General features: G+C 37.7%; 5 protein-coding genes and 2 pseudogenes across 7 annotated transcripts; 6 read left to right on the forward strand and 1 right to left on the reverse strand.

Moving 5' to 3' along the window:
• The first annotated feature begins 2423 nt into the window (after positions 1 to 2423).
• LOC148914636 (uncharacterized) lies at positions 2424 to 3422 on the forward strand (annotated as a pseudogene).
• A 3462-nt stretch (positions 3423 to 6884) lies between these two features.
• LOC148914637 (salicylic acid-binding protein 2-like) lies at positions 6885 to 8968 on the forward strand. Its single transcript, XM_089042275.1, has 3 exons — positions 6885 to 7356; positions 8269 to 8403; positions 8511 to 8968. The coding sequence occupies exons 1-3, from the start codon at positions 6985 to 6987 to the stop codon at positions 8790 to 8792; spliced, it is 789 nt and encodes a 262-aa protein (XP_088898401.1). The 5' UTR covers positions 6885 to 6984; the 3' UTR covers positions 8793 to 8968.
• Positions 8969 to 9458: 490 nt separating this feature from the next.
• LOC148914638 (salicylic acid-binding protein 2-like) lies at positions 9459 to 11106 on the forward strand. The gene is made up of 3 exons (XM_089042274.1): positions 9459 to 10019; positions 10123 to 10263; positions 10605 to 11106. Exons 1-3 carry the CDS (start codon positions 9636 to 9638, stop codon positions 10884 to 10886), a joined length of 807 nt encoding a protein of 268 aa, XP_088898400.1. The 5' UTR covers positions 9459 to 9635; the 3' UTR covers positions 10887 to 11106.
• A 235-nt stretch (positions 11107 to 11341) lies between these two features.
• On the reverse strand, positions 11342 to 13653 carry LOC103339989 (pentatricopeptide repeat-containing protein At3g50420). The gene has a single exon (XM_008243348.3). It carries the CDS (start codon positions 13614 to 13616, stop codon positions 11496 to 11498), a length of 2121 nt encoding a protein of 706 aa, XP_008241570.2. The 5' UTR covers positions 13617 to 13653; the 3' UTR covers positions 11342 to 11495.
• Positions 13654 to 13743: 90 nt separating this feature from the next.
• Positions 13744 to 18348, forward strand: LOC148914639 (uncharacterized). The gene is made up of 11 exons (XM_089042273.1): positions 13744 to 13878; positions 13957 to 14067; positions 14190 to 14255; positions 14353 to 14439; positions 14526 to 15116; positions 15792 to 16271; positions 16534 to 16592; positions 16677 to 16782; positions 16926 to 17005; positions 17243 to 17572; positions 17749 to 18348. Exons 1-11 carry the CDS (start codon positions 13813 to 13815, stop codon positions 17789 to 17791), a joined length of 2019 nt encoding a protein of 672 aa, XP_088898399.1. The 5' UTR covers positions 13744 to 13812; the 3' UTR covers positions 17792 to 18348.
• On the forward strand, positions 17949 to 21594 carry LOC148914640 (uncharacterized). 3 transcript variants are annotated; one of them, XM_089042278.1, is made up of 7 exons: positions 17956 to 18090; positions 18647 to 19249; positions 19349 to 19417; positions 19482 to 19519; positions 20400 to 20652; positions 20725 to 20875; positions 20944 to 21594. In XM_089042278.1, exons 2-5 carry the CDS (start codon positions 19178 to 19180, stop codon positions 20620 to 20622), a joined length of 402 nt encoding a protein of 133 aa, XP_088898404.1. In that variant the 5' UTR covers positions 17956 to 18090; positions 18647 to 19177; the 3' UTR covers positions 20623 to 20652; positions 20725 to 20875; positions 20944 to 21594. The 3 variants fall into 3 exon arrangements, with proteins under 3 accessions (XP_088898403.1, XP_088898404.1, XP_088898402.1); XM_089042276.1 differs by having other exon boundaries at positions 18647 to 18954; positions 19057 to 19249; positions 20400 to 20875; XM_089042277.1 differs by having other exon boundaries at positions 17949 to 18090; positions 19057 to 19249; positions 20400 to 20875.
• Positions 21595 to 22048: 454 nt separating this feature from the next.
• Positions 22049 to 25383, forward strand: LOC148914641 (protein ANTAGONIST OF LIKE HETEROCHROMATIN PROTEIN 1-like; annotated as a pseudogene).
• The last annotated feature ends 4 nt before the right edge of the window (positions 25384 to 25387 follow it).

Below are 25387 nucleotides of genomic sequence, written 5' to 3' on the forward strand. Positions count from 1 at the left end.
TTTCTAGAATCCTTCTCTTGTTGACTTCTTGACGTGGGCTCTGTAAATCTCTTAGAGATCCCTAATTTGTTCCTTCTCAACCAATGATTCTCAAGAGGAATATTTATTCTTGTGTTCCTTATCGTCTCTTAAACTCTGTCAGCCACTACAAAGATCCACCTTCTAGCCCTTGCCAACCATCAAATCAATGCCGCCGCATCGCCAGCCGTGATTTCCCACAACTCAAGCATTTGACCATCAACCTCTATGGTGTCTCTATTGCTTATCCCCTATGCAGATAGAAACCACTACTTTCCATATGGCGTTTGCAACATGCTTCTCAAGTGTGTTGTACACTCCTTCAAAGAGATGACAGATGGAACATAGGCACCATAGCAACAAATGATCTTGTAGTCCGATAAACGCAAAATCAGTGGGAGAAAAAAAAAAAGAAGAAGAAGAAGATGCCATATAGATAGCGCGCCCGATACCTTTTAAATATATTATATTTAAAGAGTACCGCTGCTCGGCTATACCATTTAAATATAATATTTAAATATTATAGCCGTGCGGCTATACCATTTATTTTTATTTTAAAAAAAAAACCCAAAAATGGCGAGCTTTACATTTCCCTCGCTCACTGGTCGCTTTCTTATCAATCACTTCCCATCAAAGTCTTCAAGTTCAAGGCCAAAAAAGAGGTGGGCAATTTCTCATTTGACCTCTCATGGCACCTCCAAGAAATCAAAGAAAAGCAAGAAAGATAGGAAATTGAAGAAAAACTTAAGCTTGGTTCCAGTCGAGCCTAAAGCCGCATGGGCTTTGACTGGTGGGATAGTTTCTTTAACCCAAGGTTTTTCTTTTCACTAAGCTCAGTCTCTAATTACTTTGCTTCATGCTTTTTAGTGGAATGCATTCTGATTATTTGTAGTTTTAACTGAATTATCTTTATATTTTGCTGATTTTGGAAAATCTATTATGCACAGAAATCTAGAACAGGTGGTGGATTTTGTTGTGTAATGTTAAATTCGGTAATGATGTTCATAATTAGAGCTCAAAACCTATAAACTGTGCTTTTGTTCAGTTAGGCTGTTGGAAAAATCGGCCTAGGCGCTAGGCAGGTCTAGACGGTCCTTTTTTTTTTTCTCTCCTAACTTTAGCTAAACTATGAACTCGCTTCAATTTCTGATGGCCGCTATACAAAAATTTGCTTTTGATTATGTGTTTTGCATCATGAAAAGGAAAGATGTGGTTGAAAAGTTATTACTAGAGGGAGCAATAGAGATTTTAGCCTGTAAAAGTAGTATGTAATTGTTAGGAATCTGGTTTGGCCTAAATTGGATGAGTTGTTGGAAATCCTGACTGAATCAGACTTGGGGAATATACAGACATAGAAACACATAGTCGGGCTTTGCTTGTTGTCATAGACTATGAAGCCGCAATTCACCTCTGGAAGGTTGACAAGTTTGAATTTGTTGTCTGCATGAGTGCCTATATCGACGTCATTTTTGAAGCGTTGAAATTGGACTAGCCTTAGCGGTACGTATAATTATTGTGTGTGACAGTAACACTATATCTAACAACTTAAAACTACGCATTAGAACTAATATTTCGTTTTCCTTCTGTGTAGGTTGCAATTTTGTGATCAGGGTACTTTTGTTTGTGGCAAGGCCAAGGACTTTTGTTCAAGGAAACCTTCCGAATTCCATGGTTTACGGAAATGTGAGCAGAGTATCCCAATGCAAAGCAATGTTCTGGAATTCTGAAATTCTCATACTTGAGATTGATGCTCCCATTTACTTTGCAAATACCAACTACTTAAGAGAAAAGATTTGGGGCTTAAGAAAGATAATAGCAAGTACAGGGACTAAGGTTTTTTGAGTTGTTCTTGAGGTGGTTGTACTATCGTTTTGTTTTCTGATCATTTTTGTGTTCTAGTGAGCCAGAACTAAAGATTTGGGGCTTAAGATAGATAAGTGGCTTATCTATGGGACTGGGAAAGAGACATCCCACTTTGTTTGAGAAGGTTTGAATCAGGCATTTAATTTTTATGATGATTTCACAAATTTTCATCTACAAATTGATTGAATAACTAGTGTAGTGCTACAAGTTACCAGTCTCGCTTCTAACCAAGGTATGCTTTCTGATAGTGCCACCATACTCGTTAAACATAGAGACCTCTGTGTGTCATCTATTTGATTCTAATAATTTCCGAGTGTTAAGTTGGTTAACTGCTCTAGCGTTTGAGCCATAAATTACTCAAACAGTCTCATGATGAAAGAATTGATTATGCGTTCTCATGATTATTTGTGATCGTAGAAACTGCTTTCTAGAAATCCTTTAATCTTCTCTGATGTATTTTGTTTCATTTGTAGGCACACTGGTTGGAGAGGACTTGATGAAGGCATCGTTGTAGTTGGGACTTGCATGATTTAAAAGCCACAATGGCTGGTTGCATGTCAACCCCATCCAAAACAATTAAACCATGGAAAGAACACTGTCAGCGGGTCATCAAAGGTCATAGATAGGCAACCTGCTCCGCTTCAGAGGGTACCAAGAAAAGAAATACAAGTTTCAAGAAAATAAATAGTGATGCAGGAACTCGCTTGAGCTGTCAATGAGTTTGTTCATGTGGACTTTAAGAATGGTGCAACAACTACTCACAGAAGATCTAAGGTTTCTAATTCAACATTCCATCTCACCCAGCTGCAATGGCACCATAGTCAATATGATTCGAATGGTGTGTGCTTTCTTTCATCAGATTTCAACTGTCTTTCAATTTCAACCAATAGTGCTGACAAGAAAATTCATAGCTCTTGAATCTCATATTTTGAAAGTTATTCATTTGCAGTAATTTTCCAAGAGGAAGCTTGGTTTGACTCGGTGAATATTCTGGAGTCTGACTCGGATGATGACTTTATCAGTATACATGGAGGTATTGGCCACCAGCTGTAACTACATATTACAGAATGAAAGCATTGTGGTCTTGTTTGATTGCAAAACGTCATTATTACTGAAGTAGTTTTTCTTGAGCTACTTATTGGAAAAAGGATTTTGTTTTGTTTTCTTAATTTTCTTCACTTATTCTACAGATGGTTTTCCATTAGCAAGCAATCCAGTTGGGAATATCTCAAGTGGCAAAGTACTTCAGCATGAAAGATCTGCTCGCTTTGTTGATAATGAGGGTAAGTATGAAGAATATGGAGGTAAATCAGATAAAATCACAGGTCAAAGATGAGCGCAGGGAATCAAATCGGTTTTCGCTTATTAATACCCAGCACTATGAGCTTTCTCACTTAGGGAAGGCTGATGAAGTTTGTTGTAAGAGGAAGAATATAGTAGATCACTCTTATGGAAGCTTTAAAGGACTTACAGAGGATGGACGTGATTCTAATGAAAAAATTCAAGACAATGCCCTCAAATCCGGCTTATCTCAATTATAAATCTCACTTATCCATTTAATCATGTTGCAATGTTTCTTAGTGATAGTGATGGAGAGAGGATGAGTCTTTTAATGTATTTCAAAGTTTTTGAGAATTTTGATAAAAACATCTCTCCTCAATTCCAGGACAGCATCAAGGTAACTTTATTTTGTATGCAACTTCATCCATTTGGATAGGCATGTACTTTATTCTGATGTACTCTCCCTGGTGGAAATGATCTTATGTTCTATTGGAACACTCATTGCTGTTGGTATATTTGAATGATGCTTTTAGAAAATGGTTGACGATGAGACGGAAAAAGTTAAAGGATTCGCAAAGGACTCCACTGTACTTTTCAGAGAAAGACTAAAGATCTTGACTAGGGTGGTAAATCTGAAGATCTTGGTCGGAGTTCTGAGAAGAAGCTTGTACATGCATATAATGACAAACCAGTTCTTTCACGCCCCCGGCACAATTTTTTACAAGGTAAACATTGAACATTTGTGTTGTTGAGTGTTAAGAAGATGAAACATAAAAACCATGTTGTTTGACTTTATCAAGCTCTCTCACATGCAGGGTCCTAACTACTTTGAGATTGATCTGGACATTCATCGCTTCCCTACATATCAAGGAAGGGTCTCGAATTGTTGTGAGAATGTCGTTAAAAAAAGGAATAGCCGAGCAGCTATTCTCTTAAAATATTCTATTTATGGCGTGTAGTCACTCAAAAATATTCTTTTTATGAAGTATAGTCACACAGCCATACTTTTAAAATATTCTTTTTACGGCGATAGTCCGCGATATTCTCTTTAAAATAGAGAATCTATGGTGTATGGCTGGACGGTTTTGCTCTCTTTTAAAATATTCTGTTTATGGCTTATAGAGTATAGCTAAGCGGCTATACTTTTAAAATATTCTATTTTACCAGTATAGTCACATAGCTATACGCTTTAAATATAACAATAAAAATATGGATTTCTCTGTAGCAAAGCTGAGCCTTGAGGTAATGAATCAATTAGACATGGTATGTATTTACGTTCTAGCTTTGTTCCTCTATGTGTGCTTAGGGTTGAGAGAAAATTTATACCTTGTCTGTGTGTTGCATGTGTATGAGAAGTGATATAATGACGTTGCTTATCTTTTTAGGTGCCCTTTGTCATATTTCCTAAATATATTCAAATATTTGAACAGTATAGCAGAGCATCTATATTCGAATAATAATATAATTACTAATTGAAGTAATTAAAAAAGGCAAAGATATTACTTAATGACATATATCGAGAGCTTCTATTGAGGATCCCTCAAATAAGCTTATTTGAGGGACACCCCTTGTAGAGGCCCACTCCGGATGTATTTCACTAATCCATACCGTCTATTTTATATATACTCATTTAAAGATCATCTCTACAAAAAATTACTTGAATCCGATATCATTTGACCATTCAATTGAGTTATTGAAATTTTAGTACTTTCTTGAAGCGCCGTGTTTATTGATTTTGTAGGACACAATTGGATGTCGAAACGGTTTCCGATTTGTCTAATTTTTTGTAAGGATGATCTATGAATGAAGACCTAAAAAATATATGGTTTGGATCATTGGAAAAAAAATTGTAGGGTATATGAACTTGCGGCGTCCCTCAAATAAAATTATTTGAGGATCCCTCAATAGAAGGGGGTGTATATATATATATATATATATATATGAAATTAAAGAAGTTGGGCAAAACATAAAAGTAAGGAAACTAATTTTATATTTAAAAAAATAAATAAATAGCAAGAGGACCAAAGGTCTATGCCGACAACTATTTGCCAGATTAGACCTCTCCCGAGAGAAAGTTTCCTATGCTGACGAAATGTTATCGGGAGAGGTCTAATCCGGCAAAATTGCACCGAGTACGGGAGAGGTCTTAAGTGTCGAGAATTATTCTCTTTGTTCTCTGCGTGACATACGTACGGTGCGGCTCATTTTTCTGTGGAGTGAATGGATCTCCAGAGATATTTCACTAAATCCAAGTCCCAAGAGAATCATATTTCATTTCAAATGCTGCTCGGCCATGTCGTCTGTGTACTGCCTCTTTGCTGCAAACGCTTTCCGCGTGCTGTAATGTTACAACGAGATGTTGGAAGATTCATGTCACCAACTTCACTGTATAATTTTAGGGTAGAATCTAGGTCCCAATTTTTTTGAATGTGTTGGCAAGAAAAAGTGTAGGCCCATCCTTGAGATAGGCATGTTTGATGTCAAATAAACATGTGAAATTGTCTAATGTTGGATTTGTTGAGAGGGCAAAGTTGTGCCAACCATGTACTGATACTCAACCTCATGAATGTTGTTTTTTTCATGTTTTTTTTTTTTATGTATGAATTAAATTCTCATGAAAAATCATCTGAACCACATGAAAGAGGTTTTATTTATTTTTCAACGCCTTCCCCTTTCTCTTTAATCTAGTGGAAAATGCATTAACTTACAGAGGCCAGGTGATTTTAGGTTCGAACATGATACCTGATCTTGAAAGTGTCCTTCCCCTTCGTAATAGTTTAGGATAAGACTATATCATCATATTTTAAAAAAATATGACAATTAAATCATGACTCTACTTGCCAATAAGTTAGAGGAGATTCTAAGTTCAAATGTCATTATATTGATTCGCTACTTTATTTTTATGGCAGCAACTAGACCATAAAATAGAATGCATCACATTAATAATGATAATGACTCTTCAGTGTCCATCGGTTCATTCTACAGTTGTAATGACTATGACTCGTCACATCTTGTAATTGTCCATTTGTAGTTCCTTCATTTCATGTCTGCAAGTGTCATATTTGACCCCCACATGCCTATGATTACCTAAGTATAGTGTCGTTTTTCTGTGTATGCAGTTCGGTTCTAGTTCATGTATGCAATGCAAGTGACAATACAATGTATTAAATTCCGTCTGGTTTCAGTCATGATAAGTGGCAACCACCTAACTTATGTAAATTTTATGGTGGCTATGTTGTATGTTCTGGTAAAGCTCTTGACATTTGTCCTAATTACTACATCCAGCTATCTGATTCAAATCATAACTTGTTTTCAAGTTAAAAACTCAATTAAGTCCTCATCACATTCTTCACTTAAAGGTTAATTGAAATTTCCGGCCCTTTTCAAAAAATTTAATTGATAAAAAAATTAAGGGGAACTTGTTCCTACTAAAGAATCAGAGGCAATATATGCATAATTGAAATTAAAGTTGTCAACCATTCGATCTCAAAAGTTTAGATTATTAAGAATGAGCCGACAATGTATATCATATTAACACCATCTCGTATATAATCTCATCCTACATGTAGAAAGGGAGATAATGCAAATCGAGATAAGTACAGAAGTACTTCCCCACTCTGTCACTTGCAAACCAACAAAGAATTGTGGAAGGAGAATAAGAGATTTAACTAGACCTTTAAAACCATGTTACATAAAATGAACCGACAAATTAAAGGGCTAAATTAAATTAATAAAACTTCACTAATTATAGGATGAAAGTTAAGTCATCTTTATAAATAGCCTGAAGATCCCATTTGAACGACAAATCACCAACAGAGAAAAATGGCAGCACCAAAGGAAGAGAAGCATTTTGTTCTAGTACATGGGGCTTGCCATGGCTCCTGGTGCTGGTACAAGATCAAGCCAAGGCTAGAGTCTGCTGGTCACAGAGTCACAGCCTTGGACCTTGCAGCTTCAGGGATCAACACGAAGGCCATACAAGATGTTCACTCTTTAGCAGAGTATTCTGAGCCTCTGTTGGAGTTTATAGCCTCACTTGGTCCAGAAGAAAAGGTGATCCTTGTCGGGCATAGCATTGGAGGCATGAGCTTGGCCCTTGCCATGGAAAACTTCCCACAGAAAATTTCTGTTGCTGTTTTCTTGACCGCCTTTGTGCCAGACACCACGCACCAGCCCTCACATGTTTTGGATCAGGTATGTCATAATTATTTCAGAGCTCAAGTAGCTTTGCCATTTTAGACAATGGGGTCTTAGCTATGTGGTTGAGAATACCCCACGGCACCGTGTGTGTGAATACCCCTCTAGCTCACCAAGGATTAACCAAGAACAATAAAGCGTCTCATGACAGATAATTAAGTCAATTTTAATTGTTTCTTTCATGCTTCTTTGGTTACCTTCTGATATGTGATTAGGGTAAGATAATTAACAAAACAAATATGAATAAACTCTAATTCAATCCAATCCAATCCAATCCAATCCAAAACCTAATATAAAATGATTTACTATATATTATGAGCAAACTGGCTTTCCATCACTTGGTTTGCAATTAAACTTCTAAGCTTTAATTATAAGCCCCCGTTCTCAAAGAAATCGTGTTACTTTACTTTCAGCTAATCGTGTTTGTCAAAAGTTAATGATTAACTACATGGTTAATTAATTGCTAGCGATCGATGCTTTTCATTGACCTATAATATTAGAGATAATTATAAAATTATTTTTCAAATTCGGTCACTAAATTATTATGGGGCAAATATATAACCAATGAAACACCGAGGATCTTCTTCCCCATCATAATACCTCTTTTAAAATAAAATAAAATAAAAAAAATTAGAAAAAGCTGCTTCATAGTCTAAACATTGCAATGGGGTCCAACTCTGCGTTCTTTTCAGTACACGACATGTAATAAAATGGCACTTTAGTGATACTGCTACTTCATGAGGTTAACGTCTCAACTACTGTCTGGGAACCCAAACAGTAGTATTATTTATGTTTTTGTTTTTTTTAAGGAACATCCTAAAATGTATTGTAGCATGCTATGAGACAATTCATTCGTGTTCTCATATCTGCCGGATTTAAACACTTTGGTTTCTGTTTCGTTGTGAAAAGTTCACTCAATTCACGCCCGCAGAAGCATGGCTGGACACTCAGTTTACAAATTATGGAAGTGCTAAAGAACCCTTAATGTCAATGCATTTCGGTCCTGAGTTCTTAGCCAAGCTCTATCAACTCAGCCCCATTGAGGTACATACCTTTCTCTCCCTCACACCTGCACGTATCACAACTCATCTGTGAGTTAGAATTAGGTCTTCAAATGCAATTATTATTACATTGCACATGTTGGAATGTAGGATCTGGAACTCGCCAAGAGTTTAGCAAGGGCGGGCTCACTCTTTCTTCAAGACTTGTCAAAGATGAACAAATTCTCGAATGTGGGGTATGGCCGGGTCCCACGAGTTTATGTGGTTTGTAGCGAAGATAAAGGAATTCCTGAGGAATTTCAACGGTGGATGATTGAAAACAGTGGGCTTCCAAATGTGGTGGAGATCAAGGGCGCCGATCATATGCCAATGTTTTCAAAGACCCAAGAACTTTGCAATGCTCTTGTAGATATATCAAATGAGTATACTTGAGATTCAACAATGGTAGGATCCGGCTGAAAAGCGATCGAGGAGATTAGGTTTGGACATGTTATGCTTGGACTTTGAACATGTATGAGCTATGTTTATGTAATAATGCGGCAGTTATCAAATTTGTATATTAAATATTGCGTGTTAGTGCATATCTCGATATCTAATAATTGAGGCCATCATTTAGTGCGCAAATCATACTTTATGCATCGAGATTTTATTATATTTTTTATGCTAAAGGAAAGGGGGACATATGACCCCATACTATAATGCTAATTGTAAAAGAAAAGAGATGGGAAACCAAGATATATTGTGGTCTGCACATCTAAACTTAATAAAAATTTGGGAGGGCTTATAACTTAAATGGTTAAAAAGCAGTTGTTCCTGCACTCGATCATATGTTCGAATCCCCTCCCAATATTAATATCGCTTGTGTCAAAAAATAAAATAAACTTAATGATAACCTGCTCCGCTGCATGAACCCCCTCTCTTCAAATTATTGATGAGAAAGAGCTTGATTAGAAAAGAGTTTATTTTTTATACAATTACTTTTTACTTTAGTGAGTGGCAACTTTATGGTTTTTTGATGGCCAGTGGCCACACACTTTCGTGACAGCTAATTGATTAGTCGCATTATTGCATGCGGTAGAAATGCAAGCCTAGCATTACCCATAAGTTAATATCAACTTGACTTGCGCGAAACAAAAAACCCAACGTGGAAATTTCTGTCGTACTCGACGTAGACAAGAAACACACTGGAAATTTCTGCTATGGCAAATCCTGCCTAGGTTATAATGTAAGTTTTGGAATTTTATTAATTTCAATCGATCATACCCAACAAAGAAAATGGCAGCAATCAACGATGCACAGAAGGCTTATGCTCATTTCGTTCTAGTACACGGTGCTGGCCATGGGGCTTGGTGCTGGTACAAGATCAAGCCGAAGCTCGAGTCTTCCGGTCACAAGGTCACGGTGCTGAACCTTGCCGGTTCCGGCATCAACATGAAGGCCATACACGATGTTCACTCACTAGCAGAGTACTCCGAGCCTTTGTTGGAGCTTATAGCCTCACTTGGTCCAAAAGAAAAGGTGATCCTTGTAGGGCATAGCCTTGGAGGCATGAACTTGTCCCTTGCCATGGAAAGGTTCCCACAGCAAATTTCTGCTGCTGTTTTCTTGACTGCCTTTCTGCCAGATACAACTCACCAGCCATCGTATATTATGGATGAGGTATGCTATTATTTCAAGCCTCACCTTGTTATTTATTTACTTTAATTAGAATGGTAACTAAAATTTATTTCAAAACACTGGTTGGCCTTTTTTCTGTCAAAAGTTCATGCAGAAGATACCAGCAGACTCATGGCTAGACACTCAGTTTGAACAATTTGGAAGCGCCACCAAAGAACCCTTAACATCGATATTCTTTGGTCCCAAGTACTTACAGGCGAACCTCTATCAACTCAGCCCCATTGAGGTATCTTTCTCTCTCACACACACAGAGACACTGCAACTATATCATGGAAAATACTTTACATTTACCCTCTTGAAAATTGCATAGAATTCTTAAATGAGGAAATTTAAATCTCCATAGTTTAAATTTCTGGCAATTAATAATTTTAGTAGTGTTTAGATTTTTGTATGTCAAATTTTGGAAATGACATACATTATAGTGAAAACGAATTCCTGCTCAATTAGAGTGATTTTTTATTCCTAATTGTCTACTCTCTTTCCTGAAGTGGGATTTACGTGTATAAACTTGTATTGTACGTATTTATACTTCGTGAACTGATGTTATTGCATTGTACATGCTCAAAGGATCTGGAACTTGCCAAGAGTTTAGTGAGGAAGAGTTCATTCTTTCGTGAAGAAGTGGCTAAGATGAAGAACTTCTCGAATGAGGGATATGGGTCGGTTACACGAGTTTATGTGGTTTGTGACAAAGATTTGATAATAACTGAGGAATTTCAGCGATGGATGATTGCAAACAGCGGGGTTAAAAATGTGGTGGAGATTAAGGGTGCTGATCATATGCCAATGTTTTCAAAGCCACAAGAACTTTCCAATGCTTTTCTGGAGATAGCACAAAAGTACGCTTAAAATGTTAGCGAGCTATGTTTTAGGCCAATTGTTAGGAGAATAAGTTTGCTAACCATGAGTGTAAAACTACTACTCTACTTAAATGTGTGTTCTAGGTGTTACACCATGAATTTGGTCTTTCTATTTTCAATTTCATCACTTTGAAGCCTTGTAAGTATAAATCATATCAGTTAGTCTTTAATCGAGTTTTTTTTATAAAAAAAATTTGTTGTCAGATTATGTCAAACTTATTCTTCACTCTAACTGTATCGAACACATTGAGTTCAAGCAAAACATCAACTCAATACGTTAGGATGTATGGTCGGTTAATTAGGCTACAAGTAAGATTGTTCATTTCTAGGCTTCCGAGTCCTGCTGTCAAAGTAGCAGCTTTATTGCTAGTGGTAAAGAAAGCTGGAAAGAGTTTGTACCAATTCTAAAGCTTATTAAAAGGAATTAGCGGCGTTGATTCTAAATTGTTGAGAGTGTGAATCCCACGTTGGGGAACTAAAGCCTTGCATAATAGTTTAAATGATCTTTGGCCTCCGCCTATTGCCAATTGGTTTTCGGTTGGATGCTCAGATTCTAATACAAGTATTGATATGTCAAGATTCTACCTCTTTCTACATCTTATGTAGTATACATCTGTTCATCAGATTCATCTGTTTGTGATCTTACCATGTTTCCTTGTAGCCAATGCAGTGCAGCTTGGGCTTCACCTACCTCTTGTTCTGATTGAACACCTGAACAAAATACCTGAACATTATTCTTATCCTCAATCCAGCTTAGTCCAGGATCCTTTTCCAACGTCAGTACTTTAATCTTTCTCCTCATTTCTACCACACTACCCCATTTTCCGGCAGCAGCATAGAGATTAGACAGCAGGACAAGTGTTGCACTGTCTTCTGCATCTAAACTTAGAACCTGCTCTGCTGCATGAACTCCTACTTTCAAATTTTTATTGATGACACACGAGCTTAGCAAAGTTCTCCACAGTTCAAGATTATCTTCCTTAAATGGTGAACTGTTAATAAGCTCCTCTGCCTCATCTAATAATCGAGCTCGACCTAACAAACTTACCATGGAAGAGTAGTGCTTAAGCCCAGGTGTGATACCGTTTTCCTTCATACATTTCCACAAGAACTTTCCTACTTCAACCAAACCACCGTGGTTGCAAGCTGAGAGCACAGACAGAAATGTTACTTGGTCTGGTCTGAGACCATGTTTTTCTATCTCAAAAAACAGCTTCAATGCTTCCTCTGCCATGCCATGGTGACTATATCCCCCAAGCATTGAGTTCCAGCATTTCAAATCAGGGTCTGAAACTTGGGAAAATATAGAATAAGCAGCTTGAAGACTACCATTTTTCGAATACATATCCACCAGACTCCCACAGACAGACATTTCAACATCGTACCCTGTTTTTACAACCTGAGAGTGAATCATCTCACCTTGTTTTAACATGGCAAGGTCGGAACAAGCACTCAAAGCTCCACTGAGAGAAAAGCTGTCAATCTTATGGCCTGCTTGGCACATTTCAGAAAAGAACTTAATTGCACTCTCCCCATCAGCCAATCTCGAAAAACCCATGATCATCTCAGTCCAGAGAACGACATCCTTATCCAAAATGGAATAGAACATCTTCTGAGCATCATCAGTTTCACCATTTTTGAAATACATAGACACAAGTGTAGTTCCTACAAAAACACTTTTCTCAAATCCTGCTTTTGTGACTTGCCCATGAAGAGATTTACCATAGTCGGAAGCTAGGTATGTTCCTGTTGCAGATATGATGGCTGCAAAAGTATACTCATCTGGTTTGAGAAGAGAAATTTTCTTCAACTGAGCAAACAAATTAATGGCCTGCTCTCCATCCCCATGTTCCGAATACCCAGAAATCATCGTGTTCCATGACACCAAATCTGGGTTGTACATTTCACTGAACACACTAAATGCTACTCGGGTGTCACCAGAATTGCAATACATGTCAAGCAGGGAATTCTGCAAAGTTAAATCAGTTAGTGTGCTTGAAACTATGACTCGGGCATGTATGAGTTTCCCCAGACAAAAATATCTTAATCGGCTACACATATTCAAAACCATTGAATATGTGAATTGACTAGGAACAACTTCACTCCTCAGCATGCCATCAAAGAGATGAAGCCCTTCCTTGGTCTCATCATTCTTCAAGTTCCCAAAAATCATAGAATTCCAAGCCACAACATCTTTATCAACTATCCACCCAAAAACTTTCCTCGCAGATTCCAAATCTCCACAGTTAGAGTACATCCCAAGAAGAGCAGTTTGAACACATAAATCATTCGAGAAACCAAATTTCACAACCTTGGCATGAACCAAAGAGCCAACCAACCAATCCTCAAGAGTATAAGACGCTTGTAGTAAGCTTGTGAAAGTTGAAGCATTTGGCCTAAGGCATTCACTTCCCATTTTGTTAAGTAGTTCAAAGGCCAAAAGTGCACTTCTTGAATCTCGGGAATAGGCCGCAATGAGCGCATTGAAAGAAACATTATTTCTTTGAGGCATTTTATCAAACACCTTCTGGGAATCTTCGAGTGAACCGCACCGGGAGTACATAGATATGACATTGTTGTACGGGTATGGCGAGTACGAGCCAATAGCTGTGGTGGTGAGGAAGAGAGCGTGGAGTTGCCGCGCTTGTTTCAGTGAGGTTATGGAGGTGCATTTTTGTATGAGAGCTGCTAAGAAAGAGGATTCATACGGCGGTGGCATATAAATTAGTTAATCCTTTTACCGGCCAAAAAAGTGGGTGGTTTGGATTTTCAAGTAGAACAAATTGCAATATATCAGAACCGTCCCTGATGTTCTCCAATATATCACCAAAGACCCGCCTTCCAAACGCACCGTTTGGCCATCTCAAGACTCAGTTTTGAAGCTGAAGCTGAAGCCTTTCCTCGTCGATTTGAAAATGTGCAGTGATTCGAAGCTCTCGCGGCTCTGCCGTTTGGTCGATGACTGTCTCCGTCCGTACACTGTAAGTTTCTCCCTACTCTATGATTAGGGTTTCATTTTATTGGTTGTTTCAGAAGCTCAATTCTCTGTTGCTTTGCAGGAATCCGGTGTCGTTTTGGTGACCAAAGAGCGAGAAATCCTGGTCACTCTCTCTCAGCTTCTTCGACAAGTCAAGCTCTTGACCCAAGCACTTGACTCCGACTCTGAAAATGTCAGTCTCTCTCTCTCTCTCTCTCTCTCTCTCTCTAAAAACTACAAATTTGACTTTTTTTGGGATGAAACCCCAAGGCGTAAACTTTGAAGTATTTATCTTCCGTTAATCCTTGTTATCAGGGCCTAGTGATAGGATTGGATTGTGAGAGTGATTGCATGTTTCTAACTAAAATCGTAACTCACTTGGTAAGTTCAGCTTCTTCTTTCTAAGTAAATGAATTTTTTGTGGTCATTTCGCAGTATATAAATGATTAAGCTTCAAATTTTGTTGCTTTTTCAACAGATAGTTTTGTTAACAGTGGAGAGTCAATATGTCAAGCATCTGACGTGCAATGTTCTAGTTGCTGTCTCAGAATTCCTTGCTGCTTTGGTATTTTACAACTTCAATCCCTTAGTGGATGTAATTTTGTACTTATGGTTGTTTACTTCATTTTCTTAGCTATATGTATTTTGTAGGGAAGCAACTGGGGTGCCTTTATTCATTTGTTGTGTGTTTGTATGGATTTGGCGATCACTGTGGCGATTCAATGTACTTCATCACATTTGACAACTGAAGCTGATGATCTTCACTCTGGTTCATCAAGTTTAGTTCTTGTGTTAAAACGTAAGCTGGAAAATGCTGACTGGTCTGTCGCAGCTGGTGTTGTTCGAGTTTTACGTAATATACGAAAATATTTGAAGTCGGAAGATGATGATGTACTTGTTGAACTGTTCTTTGATAATGTCAATTCTGTTCTTTCAACCGTCCCTTGGAATTTATTACAAGGGATTCATGTTGGACCAAATCTTGTTGCTCAGAAAAGCTCTGGTGCGGATGTTTTATTTCAAAGATCCTTGTTTCTGGGCAACTTGGTTCAGTTTCTCTGTTCCTTGGCTGAGCAAAGTGGTTCTATGGAAGCTGCAAGTGGATCTGTAGACAGGCATCATCCAATTATTTCTACAATCATCAACCTTGTACCCAAGCTTTTATGTTCGTGCCTTGATGAGCAAGCAGATCGTGTTAACTTTAACAAGTGCATCTCTCAATACTTTAGACACAAGTTATTGGTATGAGTTAGCCCGAGTCTTTTCTTTGTGAATAATGAATGTGCAGAAGTTAACTGTTGATGGTCAGCAGATCTTACGAATGTTGGTTCTGGTTCTAAGCCGAAAATCTAAGCATGGACCAAGTGTTTGATGTCATAATGCATTGATAACTGTATACCATTTGCTATTTGAAAGGGTCTTGAGCAACAGGCCATACTGTTAGTACTGTTATTTTCCGGGGATGAAGGCTTAATTGAGTTGGGCTGAGTAATACCCAGAATTTGAAACCCTTCAATCTAACGCAATCAGAACTAATTATGATGCTAGAGTGTTATCTAGGCATTCCCTGTAGAGACGCTAGTGAAGATTTGTTTCTTCTTTTTGAAAAATTAATCTCTCATAGAACAATTTCCTTTGTATTTTATTATGAGAATTTTATATGTTAGCTTTCTTTGTAATCCTTATAGCTTTGCAGTGACACTTATATAAATTTACAAAAAGTAATGCACCAGATCCTTGTGAATGTTATATTTTATATGTCATGATTTTATTAAAGACATGCTTCTTGACTAGTTTTTACAACAATTAGCTGGGAATGTGAGGTATTTGCGGATATATGTTACATTATTTCTTATGCTTGTGTTATGCACCGTATGGAATTTGATCACAAGTATACTGTGCTAAAATGTCCTGCAGGTGCTCATGATCAGGCTCATTTTCCAAACTTGTCAGGAATTCTCAATTCCTGTTACATGGTTGCAACTTATTCATAAGTACTTTGAAGATGTTTTGCGGAATCCCTTTACTCTTGAGAATGATCAGGATGATTGTCTGGAAGGCTCTCCATTTCTTTCCAGTGTTTCTGATGCAGAAGTAAATAGTCCGTCTTCTCGCCATCTGCAAAGACAGGCTGTTTTCCTTTTCCTGAGGTGTTCTTTTAGCTTGATTAGCACAAAAGGAGGCACTAAAAACAAATGTGCTTGTACAACTTGGAATTTACGCTTGACCTGTGATTCAAATGCAGAGCTTCTGTGTTGTGGAAGAAAGAAAGGTCTCTTGGAGCTTTATAACTGGCTTCAAGGGCATCTTCCAGCTAACATGACAGTGGACCATGAAATGTATTTTGTAGAATGCGTTGACTTTGCCAAATCCTTCATCCAACTGTATATCAAAGAGGTATGTCTTCTTTATCTTTGAAACTGGGAGTTTTTTTGTCTATGTTTATATGCAACGTGATATAAGCAAAATAGGCAATCTATTCACCCAGACCCAAAAAGAGAAAAATTGTATCCATATTTTGTTTTGTCTATCTGAATGCATCATCTTATTCAACAATTTCACGTACTAAAATTGCACTTCTGTATTCTTCATTTGTCGTGTTTTTCTTGCAGTTTTTTAGACTCATGTCCTCATTTCTTGGCTTGTTTTTGAACTGTAGGATGATGTATTATTCAAAGTGCTCTTGCATATGCTTTGTGTACCTTGTTGTGCAGAACAGTAAGGAATTAATATCCTAGTTTTCCATTGTTTTAAAAGTTATTGTCATGGATTCCTTTTAACAAGATTTTTGGGTTTATATAGGGATGAAAAGGAAAAGGTTGCATTGGAGGATTCGAATGGCAATTTACTTTTCCGTGTCTCAGATATTTTCAATCCTGTACTCTTGTTCCATCTTTTCCTCTTAGAGGCAAGATGCTCACTCTTGGACATTTACATATCTGCATTTCCACTTCGGCATGCCTCCTAGTTGTTAATTTGAAGTATATGGTATTGCAGAATAAAAAAGAAACACTGACATTGTGCACTTTCTTTTTTCTTCCTATTTTGCAGTTGAGCTATGACCATCAGGTGCTTCTAGATTACCTTATTTCAAAAGATACCGGAATCAGTTGTGCAGAATATCTTTTAAGGTCTTTTCTCTTTCTACACCTTCTCTTAACTTATGAAATCTAAACCGTGGTGGGCTGCATTTTTCTGGTGTCGACCTCGGTGACTAAACTATAAAACATTAACCCTCTGCTTTTACATGACTTCTTAACTAATTAGCAAAACAAGAATCAATTTGGTTGACCCCGACAGTTGTTTTTAATTGCAACTCTTTGTATCTTTCATTTGCTTCTTACCGTCCTTAATGCATTCTCTTTTAGGTGCTTGCGTAAAGTGTGTGATTCATGGAGCTTATTTGTGGAATTTCTAGTGGGTGGGCAAGCTAGAAATCAATCATTTTGCAAGAAAAGAAAAGTTTCATTGGGTGGCTCGAGTTCCTGGGGAGAGGATTCTCTTGCACCAACAAAAAATCATCTTACATTTCTTGATGATGAACCTGATGAAGAAAATGAAAATGGCTGCAAGCACACCCAAAATGGAGGACAGTATTTCAAAGAAGCCAAAGAGTGCTTACTTTCACTTAAAATTTCTATTGAAGGTCTACACCAAAAGAATCTGTTTCCCTACAATCCTAATGTTCTTCTGAACCGGTACGTCTCTTTGAAATGAGTTTCATTATGCTTCCCAGTAAACTAGTGATTGCTCTTACTATAGGGTTTGATTTATTTTGAATTTACTACAGTCAACTTCTTTCTTTCACTTTTAGTTTCATTCGTAGGAATGGTCATGACTTATCCAAACTAAACTGCTTGCTCTTTGCTTGCAGCTTAACAAGATTTCAGGAACTCTGTTTTGAGGAAGAGAAATAAACTTCTAAAAGAATGAACTTATCAGCACAGATTTTTGCAGAGCCATAATTTATTCCTTTGAGTTGAAGTGATAAAATGAGATGTTGCCAACCAATGAGGCCAAGTCTCGACGACAACTCTTTGAGTTTCTTTGAGTCAGGCAACTGGGCCACAGTCAGACAATGCTGGAAAGAGGGCTTTGAGATCCTCATGACTCTTTGAGGCCATATATGGAGATTTTTAAGAAGTGAATGCACTTTGTGGATGAACGTTGTTACATTGAGCAGTGAAGGAATAGAAGAACAAGCTTTGTAGTTAAGGTAATTTAGATTCTATGTATAGAATTTCCAATTTTTTTCCTCAACAAGGATAGGCGAAGAAATCTAATTCGTAGCATAGTTAAATCCACCAGATGAAGTCAAAGTGATAAATGGTTCTGATCACATGTTCATGTTTGTTGTCTAGACCAGTAAAGCTGTTCTCCCACCTCCAGGATATTGCTAAAAAATACTCTCAAACATGAGCACCTGCTAATGCACTATACATATTCGATATGAATAAACTATTGTCAAAGAAAATCACCTGATATTGGTGTAAATTAATTCTATCCAAACTATACCAGCTGCCAGAGACAGATAGAAAAGGACTTTACCTGATCTCAAGTCTTCCTAATCTCAATTGTCAAAGAAAACTATACCTGATATTGATGTACCCCAAGTCTTCCTTATTATCTCAAACATTCTTCTCATTTCAAAATATAAATTTCTGGTTTCTTTTTCCTTGTTACTTGGCATGATGGTGAGTCTGATGAACTCGGTTTAGTATAGCCGCCCGGCCTTAGTCGGTATTTTCTAAATTTTTTGTAAAATCGTATAGCCGCGCGGCTATACTCGGGTTTTTAAAAAATATTCTGGCGAATCGGACTCGAACTCATCACTACGAACGTCTAGGGCACAGAGCAAGCCCGTTCCAGGTTTTGAGCAGTGTTCGAGATATCGGCCTAGGCCCTAGGCGGGAGGACACCGACACCAGGGAGTTAGGGGGGGCCTAGGGACCTGGGCGGATCTAGGCGGCGCCTAGGCGGCCTGGGAGGATCTAGGCGGCTCCTAGGCGGCCTGGGCGGTATTCAATGAAGAGAGATGAAGCTTGCATTCGCAGTCCAATCTTCAAAATTCAAATACTCGGTCTTGAGTCTCTCTCTCAACTCAAGCTTGGATTTTTTTCCTTTGGTTTCGGCTGCTGCGTTGATTCGATTTTTTTTTTTGGGTGCTTTTCTGTTATTGAAGTTGGCAACGTCAGATGAACATCCAAGGCAGTTTCTTAGTATGCCAGAAGAAGCCCAGCAGATGGTTTTTAACCTGAGGCACACCTTGCAGTTTGGCATTGGATTACACCATGTCGGTCTGAATGACAAAGATAGATCTATGGTTGAGGAGCTTTTTGCAAACAACAAGATTCAGGCATTTCTGTTTTACCTCAGTAAGCATGAGTCTTTCCCGAAAAGCACATTAGGAAAAGAGCATAAAAAGATAATTTTCTTACTCCTTATACTGATTAGGCATATGTATTAAATTATAGGGATTGGTTTGTACCAGTACATTGGCATGGGGTGTAAACCTTCCAGGTCATCATCTGTTCATTATTAAGGTAAGGTAAAATTTGTGCGGTATCTTTTTCATTTGGTTCTTATATTTACAAAGGTTTCTAGCAGGAGTATATTGCAGCAGCTGTTCTTCAGGACAAATTTATGTAAGTGTTGATTCTCTTGCAGGGAACAGAATATTATGATGGGAAAACAAAGAGATATGTTGATTTTACAATATCAATCACAGATATATTGCAAATGATGGTTTTGGTCACACATGACTACATAGAATAAAAAATGGAAAGAAAGAAATATGTGAATCAGATTACATGTTTTTCTCCCTTTATAATCAACAGTTGCTCAGATTCTACAAGAAAGATGGGAGTAGATGTCCATCACAATCCGCCCGCCTAACAATCAATAAACACAAATCATATTAGTTTCTGAATATTTGCCTCAAATATTAATACTAGGAATCAGGTTGTTTGGGGTTTTGAATATCAGAAATAAAAGACCAGTGCTAGTGCGAATTGGGCATTCTGCCTTGTTTATATTATTACATTCTACAACTAGCATATCAGTTGATTAGTTAGAGATGTTAATCGGGGATGCTGAGCACCCTCGAATGTTGTTAGTCCATGCTTCTTTCCTGTATTGTTTATCTTGTTTTGTTTTTTTTCCTTTGTCCTCCAAGAGAAGCTCTTCTTTTGTCTTATTTACGTAGATTTATCTGGCCTGAGGAAGGATTGGATGTGAGTTAACCAGACCTTCAGAGACCCCTAAAGCATGAGAAATTATGACTTACTCATTAAAGTGTTGTTAGAAGGGCCACTTTGGAATTTAGCCATATATATTTTTGTCTGTAAGGACAATGTGCAGCACTTGCACTTAAATGGTACACTAATTGTTTCTGAAAATGGTGAAGCTTTGTTTTATCTAATTATTTATTTTTAACAATTACGCTTTCATTCGGTTGATTTGTTCCTTAAGAAAGTAGAGTTTTCACCTCCTAGCCTCTTCTCATATCTTTTGGGTTCTTTTCAGGGTTTATGGTTTGATGGGGATTCTTCCCTTATGGATGATGCCATGCATGAATGTTGAACTTGCTAACTCGCTAAGCAGAAGAGGAATATTCAGCGTACAGCTACTATTCCCCAAGGCAACTTTGCAGACCATGATTGGAAATTTTCCTGCTTCAAAAATGTATCTGGTACAGACTTCTAAGATAGTGGAAACATGGCTGACTAACCCACAGGTCAAGATTTAACATGACTGGACAACTTTTTGACTGGGCTGGGTAGGTTATTGAAATACAAGTCAGTTATTTGCTTTCAGGCGTGTTAACTAATTTCAGTAGCTTTGCATCTAGAATATTTTGTTCTTCTAGGATCTGCAGCCTTTTCCACGCATCGAAGTGAAATTAAAACTTCAGCGAAAAGTCTCGCTCTTTAGACATCACACTGGTGAACACTAATTTCAGGCAAAACAAATCAAGAGCATTTACCCCGCTTTTCCCTAAGGTAAAAACTTCTTCTTGTTCTAAACTAGTAATGAGAAACCAAACTGAGCTTCAGATTCTCTTTTACAGGTGAAAAACGAAGCATGGTGGTTGGTCCTTGCGAACACCTCAACATGGGAATTATATGCTCTCATAAGAGTATCTTTCTCTGATCCCTTGGTTACTCACATGGAGTTACCATCAGTTCCTAAGACTCTCCAGGTACCATGTGGCCTTTTCTTGCTTTGCTTGCTAACATTTGTTTTACCGTGCTTTCCAAGGGATGAAATTGACTTCAATTTCAGATTGTCATCTACGGTTCGAGCAAGAGCACTCTATTTCACAACTTATTGAACTGCAGTAACCAAAGGAAGATATCTTATCAGTCGGATACATTGGACCTTAGGTGTATATATTCGAATATATTTACCAAGTATAACTGCCCGGCTATACTTTTAAATATATATCTCCTTCTTGATGTATTTGAGTGAGATTGAGTAGTAGTTGTGAGTCGAGTCCCTTTCCTTCTCATACTCTAACCCTAGAAGAAAGGGGTTAAAAAGAGTAAATACCAAGAAGACTTTTTTTAGGACATGGACATTTAGATTCAAAACGCATTCAAGCAATTTTATACCTAGAAATTCAACATTCTTTGATCCACAAAATGTTGGTGGATCCCTTTTGTTGTTGTATTTATGGGTTAAACTCCTATTATTTCTTATAAATAAAATCCATTTTTTATTCTTGCCCAAAATAATTGAAGAAATAACTCCAACCGAATGGGCTACAGTGGTAGCCCCAAACCCTAAAATAACCTGAAAAGAAAAAACTGTATATTTAAAGAGTATAGCCAGCCGGCTATACTCTTTAAAAAATAAATCTAAAAAGGCAAATCCGTGGCTATACTCTTTTAAAAGGAAAAAGAAAAAGGGCTATATAAAAGAGTATAGCACTGTTATACTATTTAAAAATTAAAAATAATAAAAATCGCATAGATGCAGATATACTCGTTAAAATTAAATTAAAAAAGGGTATGGCCTGTGGGCTATACTTTAAAAAATAAAAATAAAACATATAGCCGGGCGGCTATACTGTAAAAAAATAAAAAAATAAAAATAGTATAGCCGGTCATCTATACTCTGAAAAACAAAAATAAATAAATAAAAAATAGTATAGCCAGTAGGCTATACTGTAAATGAAATATAAAAGGGGTATAACCGTTGGCTATACTCTGTAAAAATAAATAAAATCATTAAAAATAGTGGCTATACTCGTTAAAAATTAAATATAAATAGGGTATAGCCGTGAGTCTCAAGTATCAGTGGGAGCGCCTTGCCGGGGTAGGCCACCCACACAAGTGACTTGAAGATTCATTGAAGCATTGGAAGAACGTGAAAAGCACCATCTCAAGTGGCCTGTTTCCAACAGAATGGAAGAAATAAAGTCCAAACTTGAAGAAGCCTTTGGATTTCCCAATTGTTGTGGAGCCATAGACAGTACACACATCATTATGACCCTTCCTACCTTTCAAACATCAGATGATTGTTGTGACCTGGAGGACAACTACAACATGCTCTTTCTGCAGGGAATTGTTGACCATGAGATGAGGTTTCTTGGCATTGTAACTGGTTGGCGTGGGGGAATGACGGTGTCTAGACTTTTAATGTGTTTAGGATTTTTCAAGCTCTGCGGAGGTGGACAGCGTTTGAATGAAAATTTTAGAACTTTATCTGGAGGAGTAGAGATTAGAGAATACTTAGTTGGTGGGTTGGCTATCCTCTGCTTCCCTGGCTCATAACTCCTTATGAAAGCAATGGCCTCCCAGCTTCCATTTCAGCTTTCAATGCCGTACATGGGGTTGCAAGGTCTCTTGCGGTAATGGCATGCTCGCAGTTAAAGGGCACTTGGAGAATCCTTAACAAGGTCATGTGGAGATCCGATAAGTGGAAACTTCCGAGCATCATCTTGGTATGTTGTTTACTTCACGATATAGGAATTGACAGGAGATATATTACAACTTAGTGATGGCCTCTTCAGCTTCTTCCAGCTGCCCCTTCACCATTTCAAATTCAATACCTTTGCCCTTTTTGCTCATTTCAGTAATCTCCACCTTCCTCTTCAGGTCTTCCACGGTTATTTGAAGGTTTGTCAACTTTTGTACATCAGAATCAAGTTTTTCTAGAATCCTTCTCTTGTTGCCTTCTTGACGGGGCTCTGTAAATCTCTTAGAGATCCCTAATTTGTCCACGCCCAATTCCTTCTCAACCAATGATTCTGAAGAGGAATATTTATTCTTGTGTTCCTTTATCGCTTCGATCACATTGCTACAAGATCCACCTTCTAGCCCTTGCCAACCATCAAATCAATGCCGCATCCGCCGGTTTCCCACAACTCAAGCATTTGACCATCAACCTCTATGGTGTCTCTACGCTATCCCTATGCAGATAGAAACCAGCTTATCCATATGGCGCTTGCAACATGCTTCTCAAGTGTTGTACACTCCTTCAAAGAGATGACAGATGGAACATAGGCAGCCAATGATCTTGTAGTGATAAACGAAAATCGTGGGGAGAAAAAAAGAAGAAGAAGAAGAAGATGCCAAGATAGCCGATACCTTTTAAATATATTATATTTAAAGAGTACTGCACGGCTGTACCATTTAAATATAATATTTAAATATTATAGCCGTGCGGCTATACCATTTATTTATTTATTTTTTAAAAACCCAAAATGGCGAGCTTTACATTTCCCTCCTGCCTGGGTCGCTTCACTGAATCACTTCCCATCAAAGTCTTCAAGTTCAAGGCCAAAAAAGAGGTGGGCAATTTCTCATTTGACCTCTCATGGCACCTCCAAGAAATCAAAGAAAAGCAAGAAAGATAGGAAATTGAAGAAAAACTTAAGCTTGGTTCCAGTCGAGCCTAAAGCCGCAGGCTTTGACTGGTGGGATAGTTTCTTCAACCCAAGGTTTTTCTTTTCACTAAGCTCAGTCTCTAATTACTTTGCTTCCTGCTTTTTAGTGGAATGCATTCTGATTATTTGTAGTTTTAATCTGAATTATCTTTATATTTTGCAGATTTTGGAAAATCTATTATGCACAGAAATCTAGAACAGGTGGTGGATTTTGTTGTAATGTTAAATTCGGTAATGATGTTCATAATTAGAGCTCAAAACCTATAAACTGTGCTTTTGTTCAGTTAGGCTGTTGGAAAAATCGGCCTAGGCGCTAGGCGGGTCTAGACGGGTCCTTTTTTTTTTTTTTTCTCTCCTAACTTTAGCTAAACTATGAACTCGCTTCAATTTCTAATGGCCGCTATACAAAAATTTGCTTTTGATTATGTGTTTTGCGTCATGAAAAGGAAAGATGTGGTTGAAAAGTTATTACTAGAGGGAGCAATAGAGATTTTAGCCTGTAAAAGTAGTATGTAATTGTTAGGAATCTGGTTTGGCCTAAGTTGGATGAGTTGTTGGAAATCCTGACTGAATCAGACTTGGGGAATATACAGACATAGAAACACATAGTCGGGCTTTGCTTGTTGTCATAGACTATGAAGCCGCAATTCACCTCTGGAAGGTTGACAAGTTTGACTTTGTTGTCTGCATGAGTGCCTATATCGACGTCGTTTTTGAAGCGTTGAAATTGGACTAGCCTTAGCGGTACGTATAATTATTGTGTGTGATAGTAACACTATATCTAACAACTTAAAACTACGCATTAGAACTAATATTTCGTTTTACTTCTGTGTAGGTTGCAATTTTGTGATCAGGGTACTTTTGTTTGTGGCAAGGCCAAGGACTTTTGTTCAAGGAAACCTTCCGAATTCCATGGTTTACAGAAATGCTGAGCAGTATCCCAATGCAAAGCAATGTTCCTGGAATTCTGAAATTCTCATACTTGAGATTGATGCTCCCATTTACTTTGCAAATACCAACTACTTAAGAGAAAAGATTTGGGGCTTAAGAAAGATAATAGCAAGTACAGGGACTAAGGTTTTTTGAGTTGTTCTTGAGGTGGTTGTACTATCGTTTTGTTTTCTAGTCATTTTTGTGTTCTAGTGAGCCAGAACTAAAGATTTGGGGCTTAAGATAGATAAGTGGCTTATCTATGGGACTGGGAAAGAGACATCCCACTTTGTTTGAGAAGGTTTGAATCAGACATTTAATTTTTATGATGATTGCACAAATTTTCATCTACAAATTGATTGAATAACTAGTGTAGTGCTACAAGTTACCAGTCGCTTCTAACCAAGGTATGCTTTCTGATAGTGCCACCATACTCGTTAAACATAGAGACCTCTGTGTGTCATCTGTTTGATTCTAATAATTTCCGAGTGTTAAGTTGGTTAACTGTTCTAGTGTTTGAGCCATAAATTACTGAAACAGTCTCATGATGAAAGAATTGATTGCGTTCTCATGATTATTTGTGATCGTAGAAACTGCTTTCTAGAAATCCTTTAATCTTCTCTGATGTATTTTGTTTCATTTGTAGGCACACTAGTTGGAGAGGACTTGATGAAGGCATCGTTGTAGTTGG

Source organism: Prunus mume, linkage group LG8, assembly GCF_029339155.1.
Source record: "Prunus mume cultivar Tortuosa linkage group LG8, ASM2933915v1, whole genome shotgun sequence".
Taxonomy (NCBI): Eukaryota; Viridiplantae; Streptophyta; class Magnoliopsida; order Rosales; family Rosaceae; genus Prunus; species Prunus mume.

What these genes read in the sequence shown, in the direction of transcription:
- LOC103339989 (XM_008243348.3), bottom strand. Translation starts at nt 13,616, where the DNA reads ATGCCACCGCCGTATGAATCCTCTTTCTTAGCAGCTCTCATACAAAAA.
- LOC148914639 (XM_089042273.1), top strand. Translation starts at nt 13,813, where the DNA reads ATGTGCAGTGATTCGAAGCTCTCGCGGCTCTGCCGTTTGGTCGATGAC. An exon ending in ACTTTAGACACAAGTTATTG is followed by an intron (nt 15,117 to 15,791) that starts GTATGAGTTAGC and finishes AATGTCCTGCAG; the next exon opens with GTGCTCATGATCAGGCTCAT. An exon ending in TCCAACTGTATATCAAAGAG is followed by an intron (nt 16,272 to 16,533) that starts GTATGTCTTCTT and finishes TTTGAACTGTAG; the next exon opens with GATGATGTATTATTCAAAGT.
- LOC148914640 (XM_089042277.1), top strand. Translation starts at nt 19,178, where the DNA reads ATGACAAAGATAGATCTATGGTTGAGGAGCTTTTTGCAAACAACAAGA. An exon ending in GGCATTTCTGTTTTACCTCA is followed by an intron (nt 19,250 to 19,348) that starts GTAAGCATGAGT and finishes ATTAAATTATAG; the next exon opens with GGATTGGTTTGTACCAGTAC. An exon ending in GTTCTTCAGGACAAATTTAT is followed by an intron (nt 19,520 to 20,399) that starts GTAAGTGTTGAT and finishes GGTTCTTTTCAG; the next exon opens with GGTTTATGGTTTGATGGGGA.
- LOC148914637 (XM_089042275.1), top strand. Translation starts at nt 6,985, where the DNA reads ATGGCAGCACCAAAGGAAGAGAAGCATTTTGTTCTAGTACATGGGGCT. An exon ending in CCTCACATGTTTTGGATCAG is followed by an intron (nt 7,357 to 8,268) that starts GTATGTCATAAT and finishes CGTTGTGAAAAG; the next exon opens with TTCACTCAATTCACGCCCGC. An exon ending in ATCAACTCAGCCCCATTGAG is followed by an intron (nt 8,404 to 8,510) that starts GTACATACCTTT and finishes GTTGGAATGTAG; the next exon opens with GATCTGGAACTCGCCAAGAG.
- LOC148914638 (XM_089042274.1), top strand. Translation starts at nt 9,636, where the DNA reads ATGGCAGCAATCAACGATGCACAGAAGGCTTATGCTCATTTCGTTCTA. An exon ending in CATCGTATATTATGGATGAG is followed by an intron (nt 10,020 to 10,122) that starts GTATGCTATTAT and finishes TTCTGTCAAAAG; the next exon opens with TTCATGCAGAAGATACCAGC. An exon ending in ATCAACTCAGCCCCATTGAG is followed by an intron (nt 10,264 to 10,604) that starts GTATCTTTCTCT and finishes ACATGCTCAAAG; the next exon opens with GATCTGGAACTTGCCAAGAG.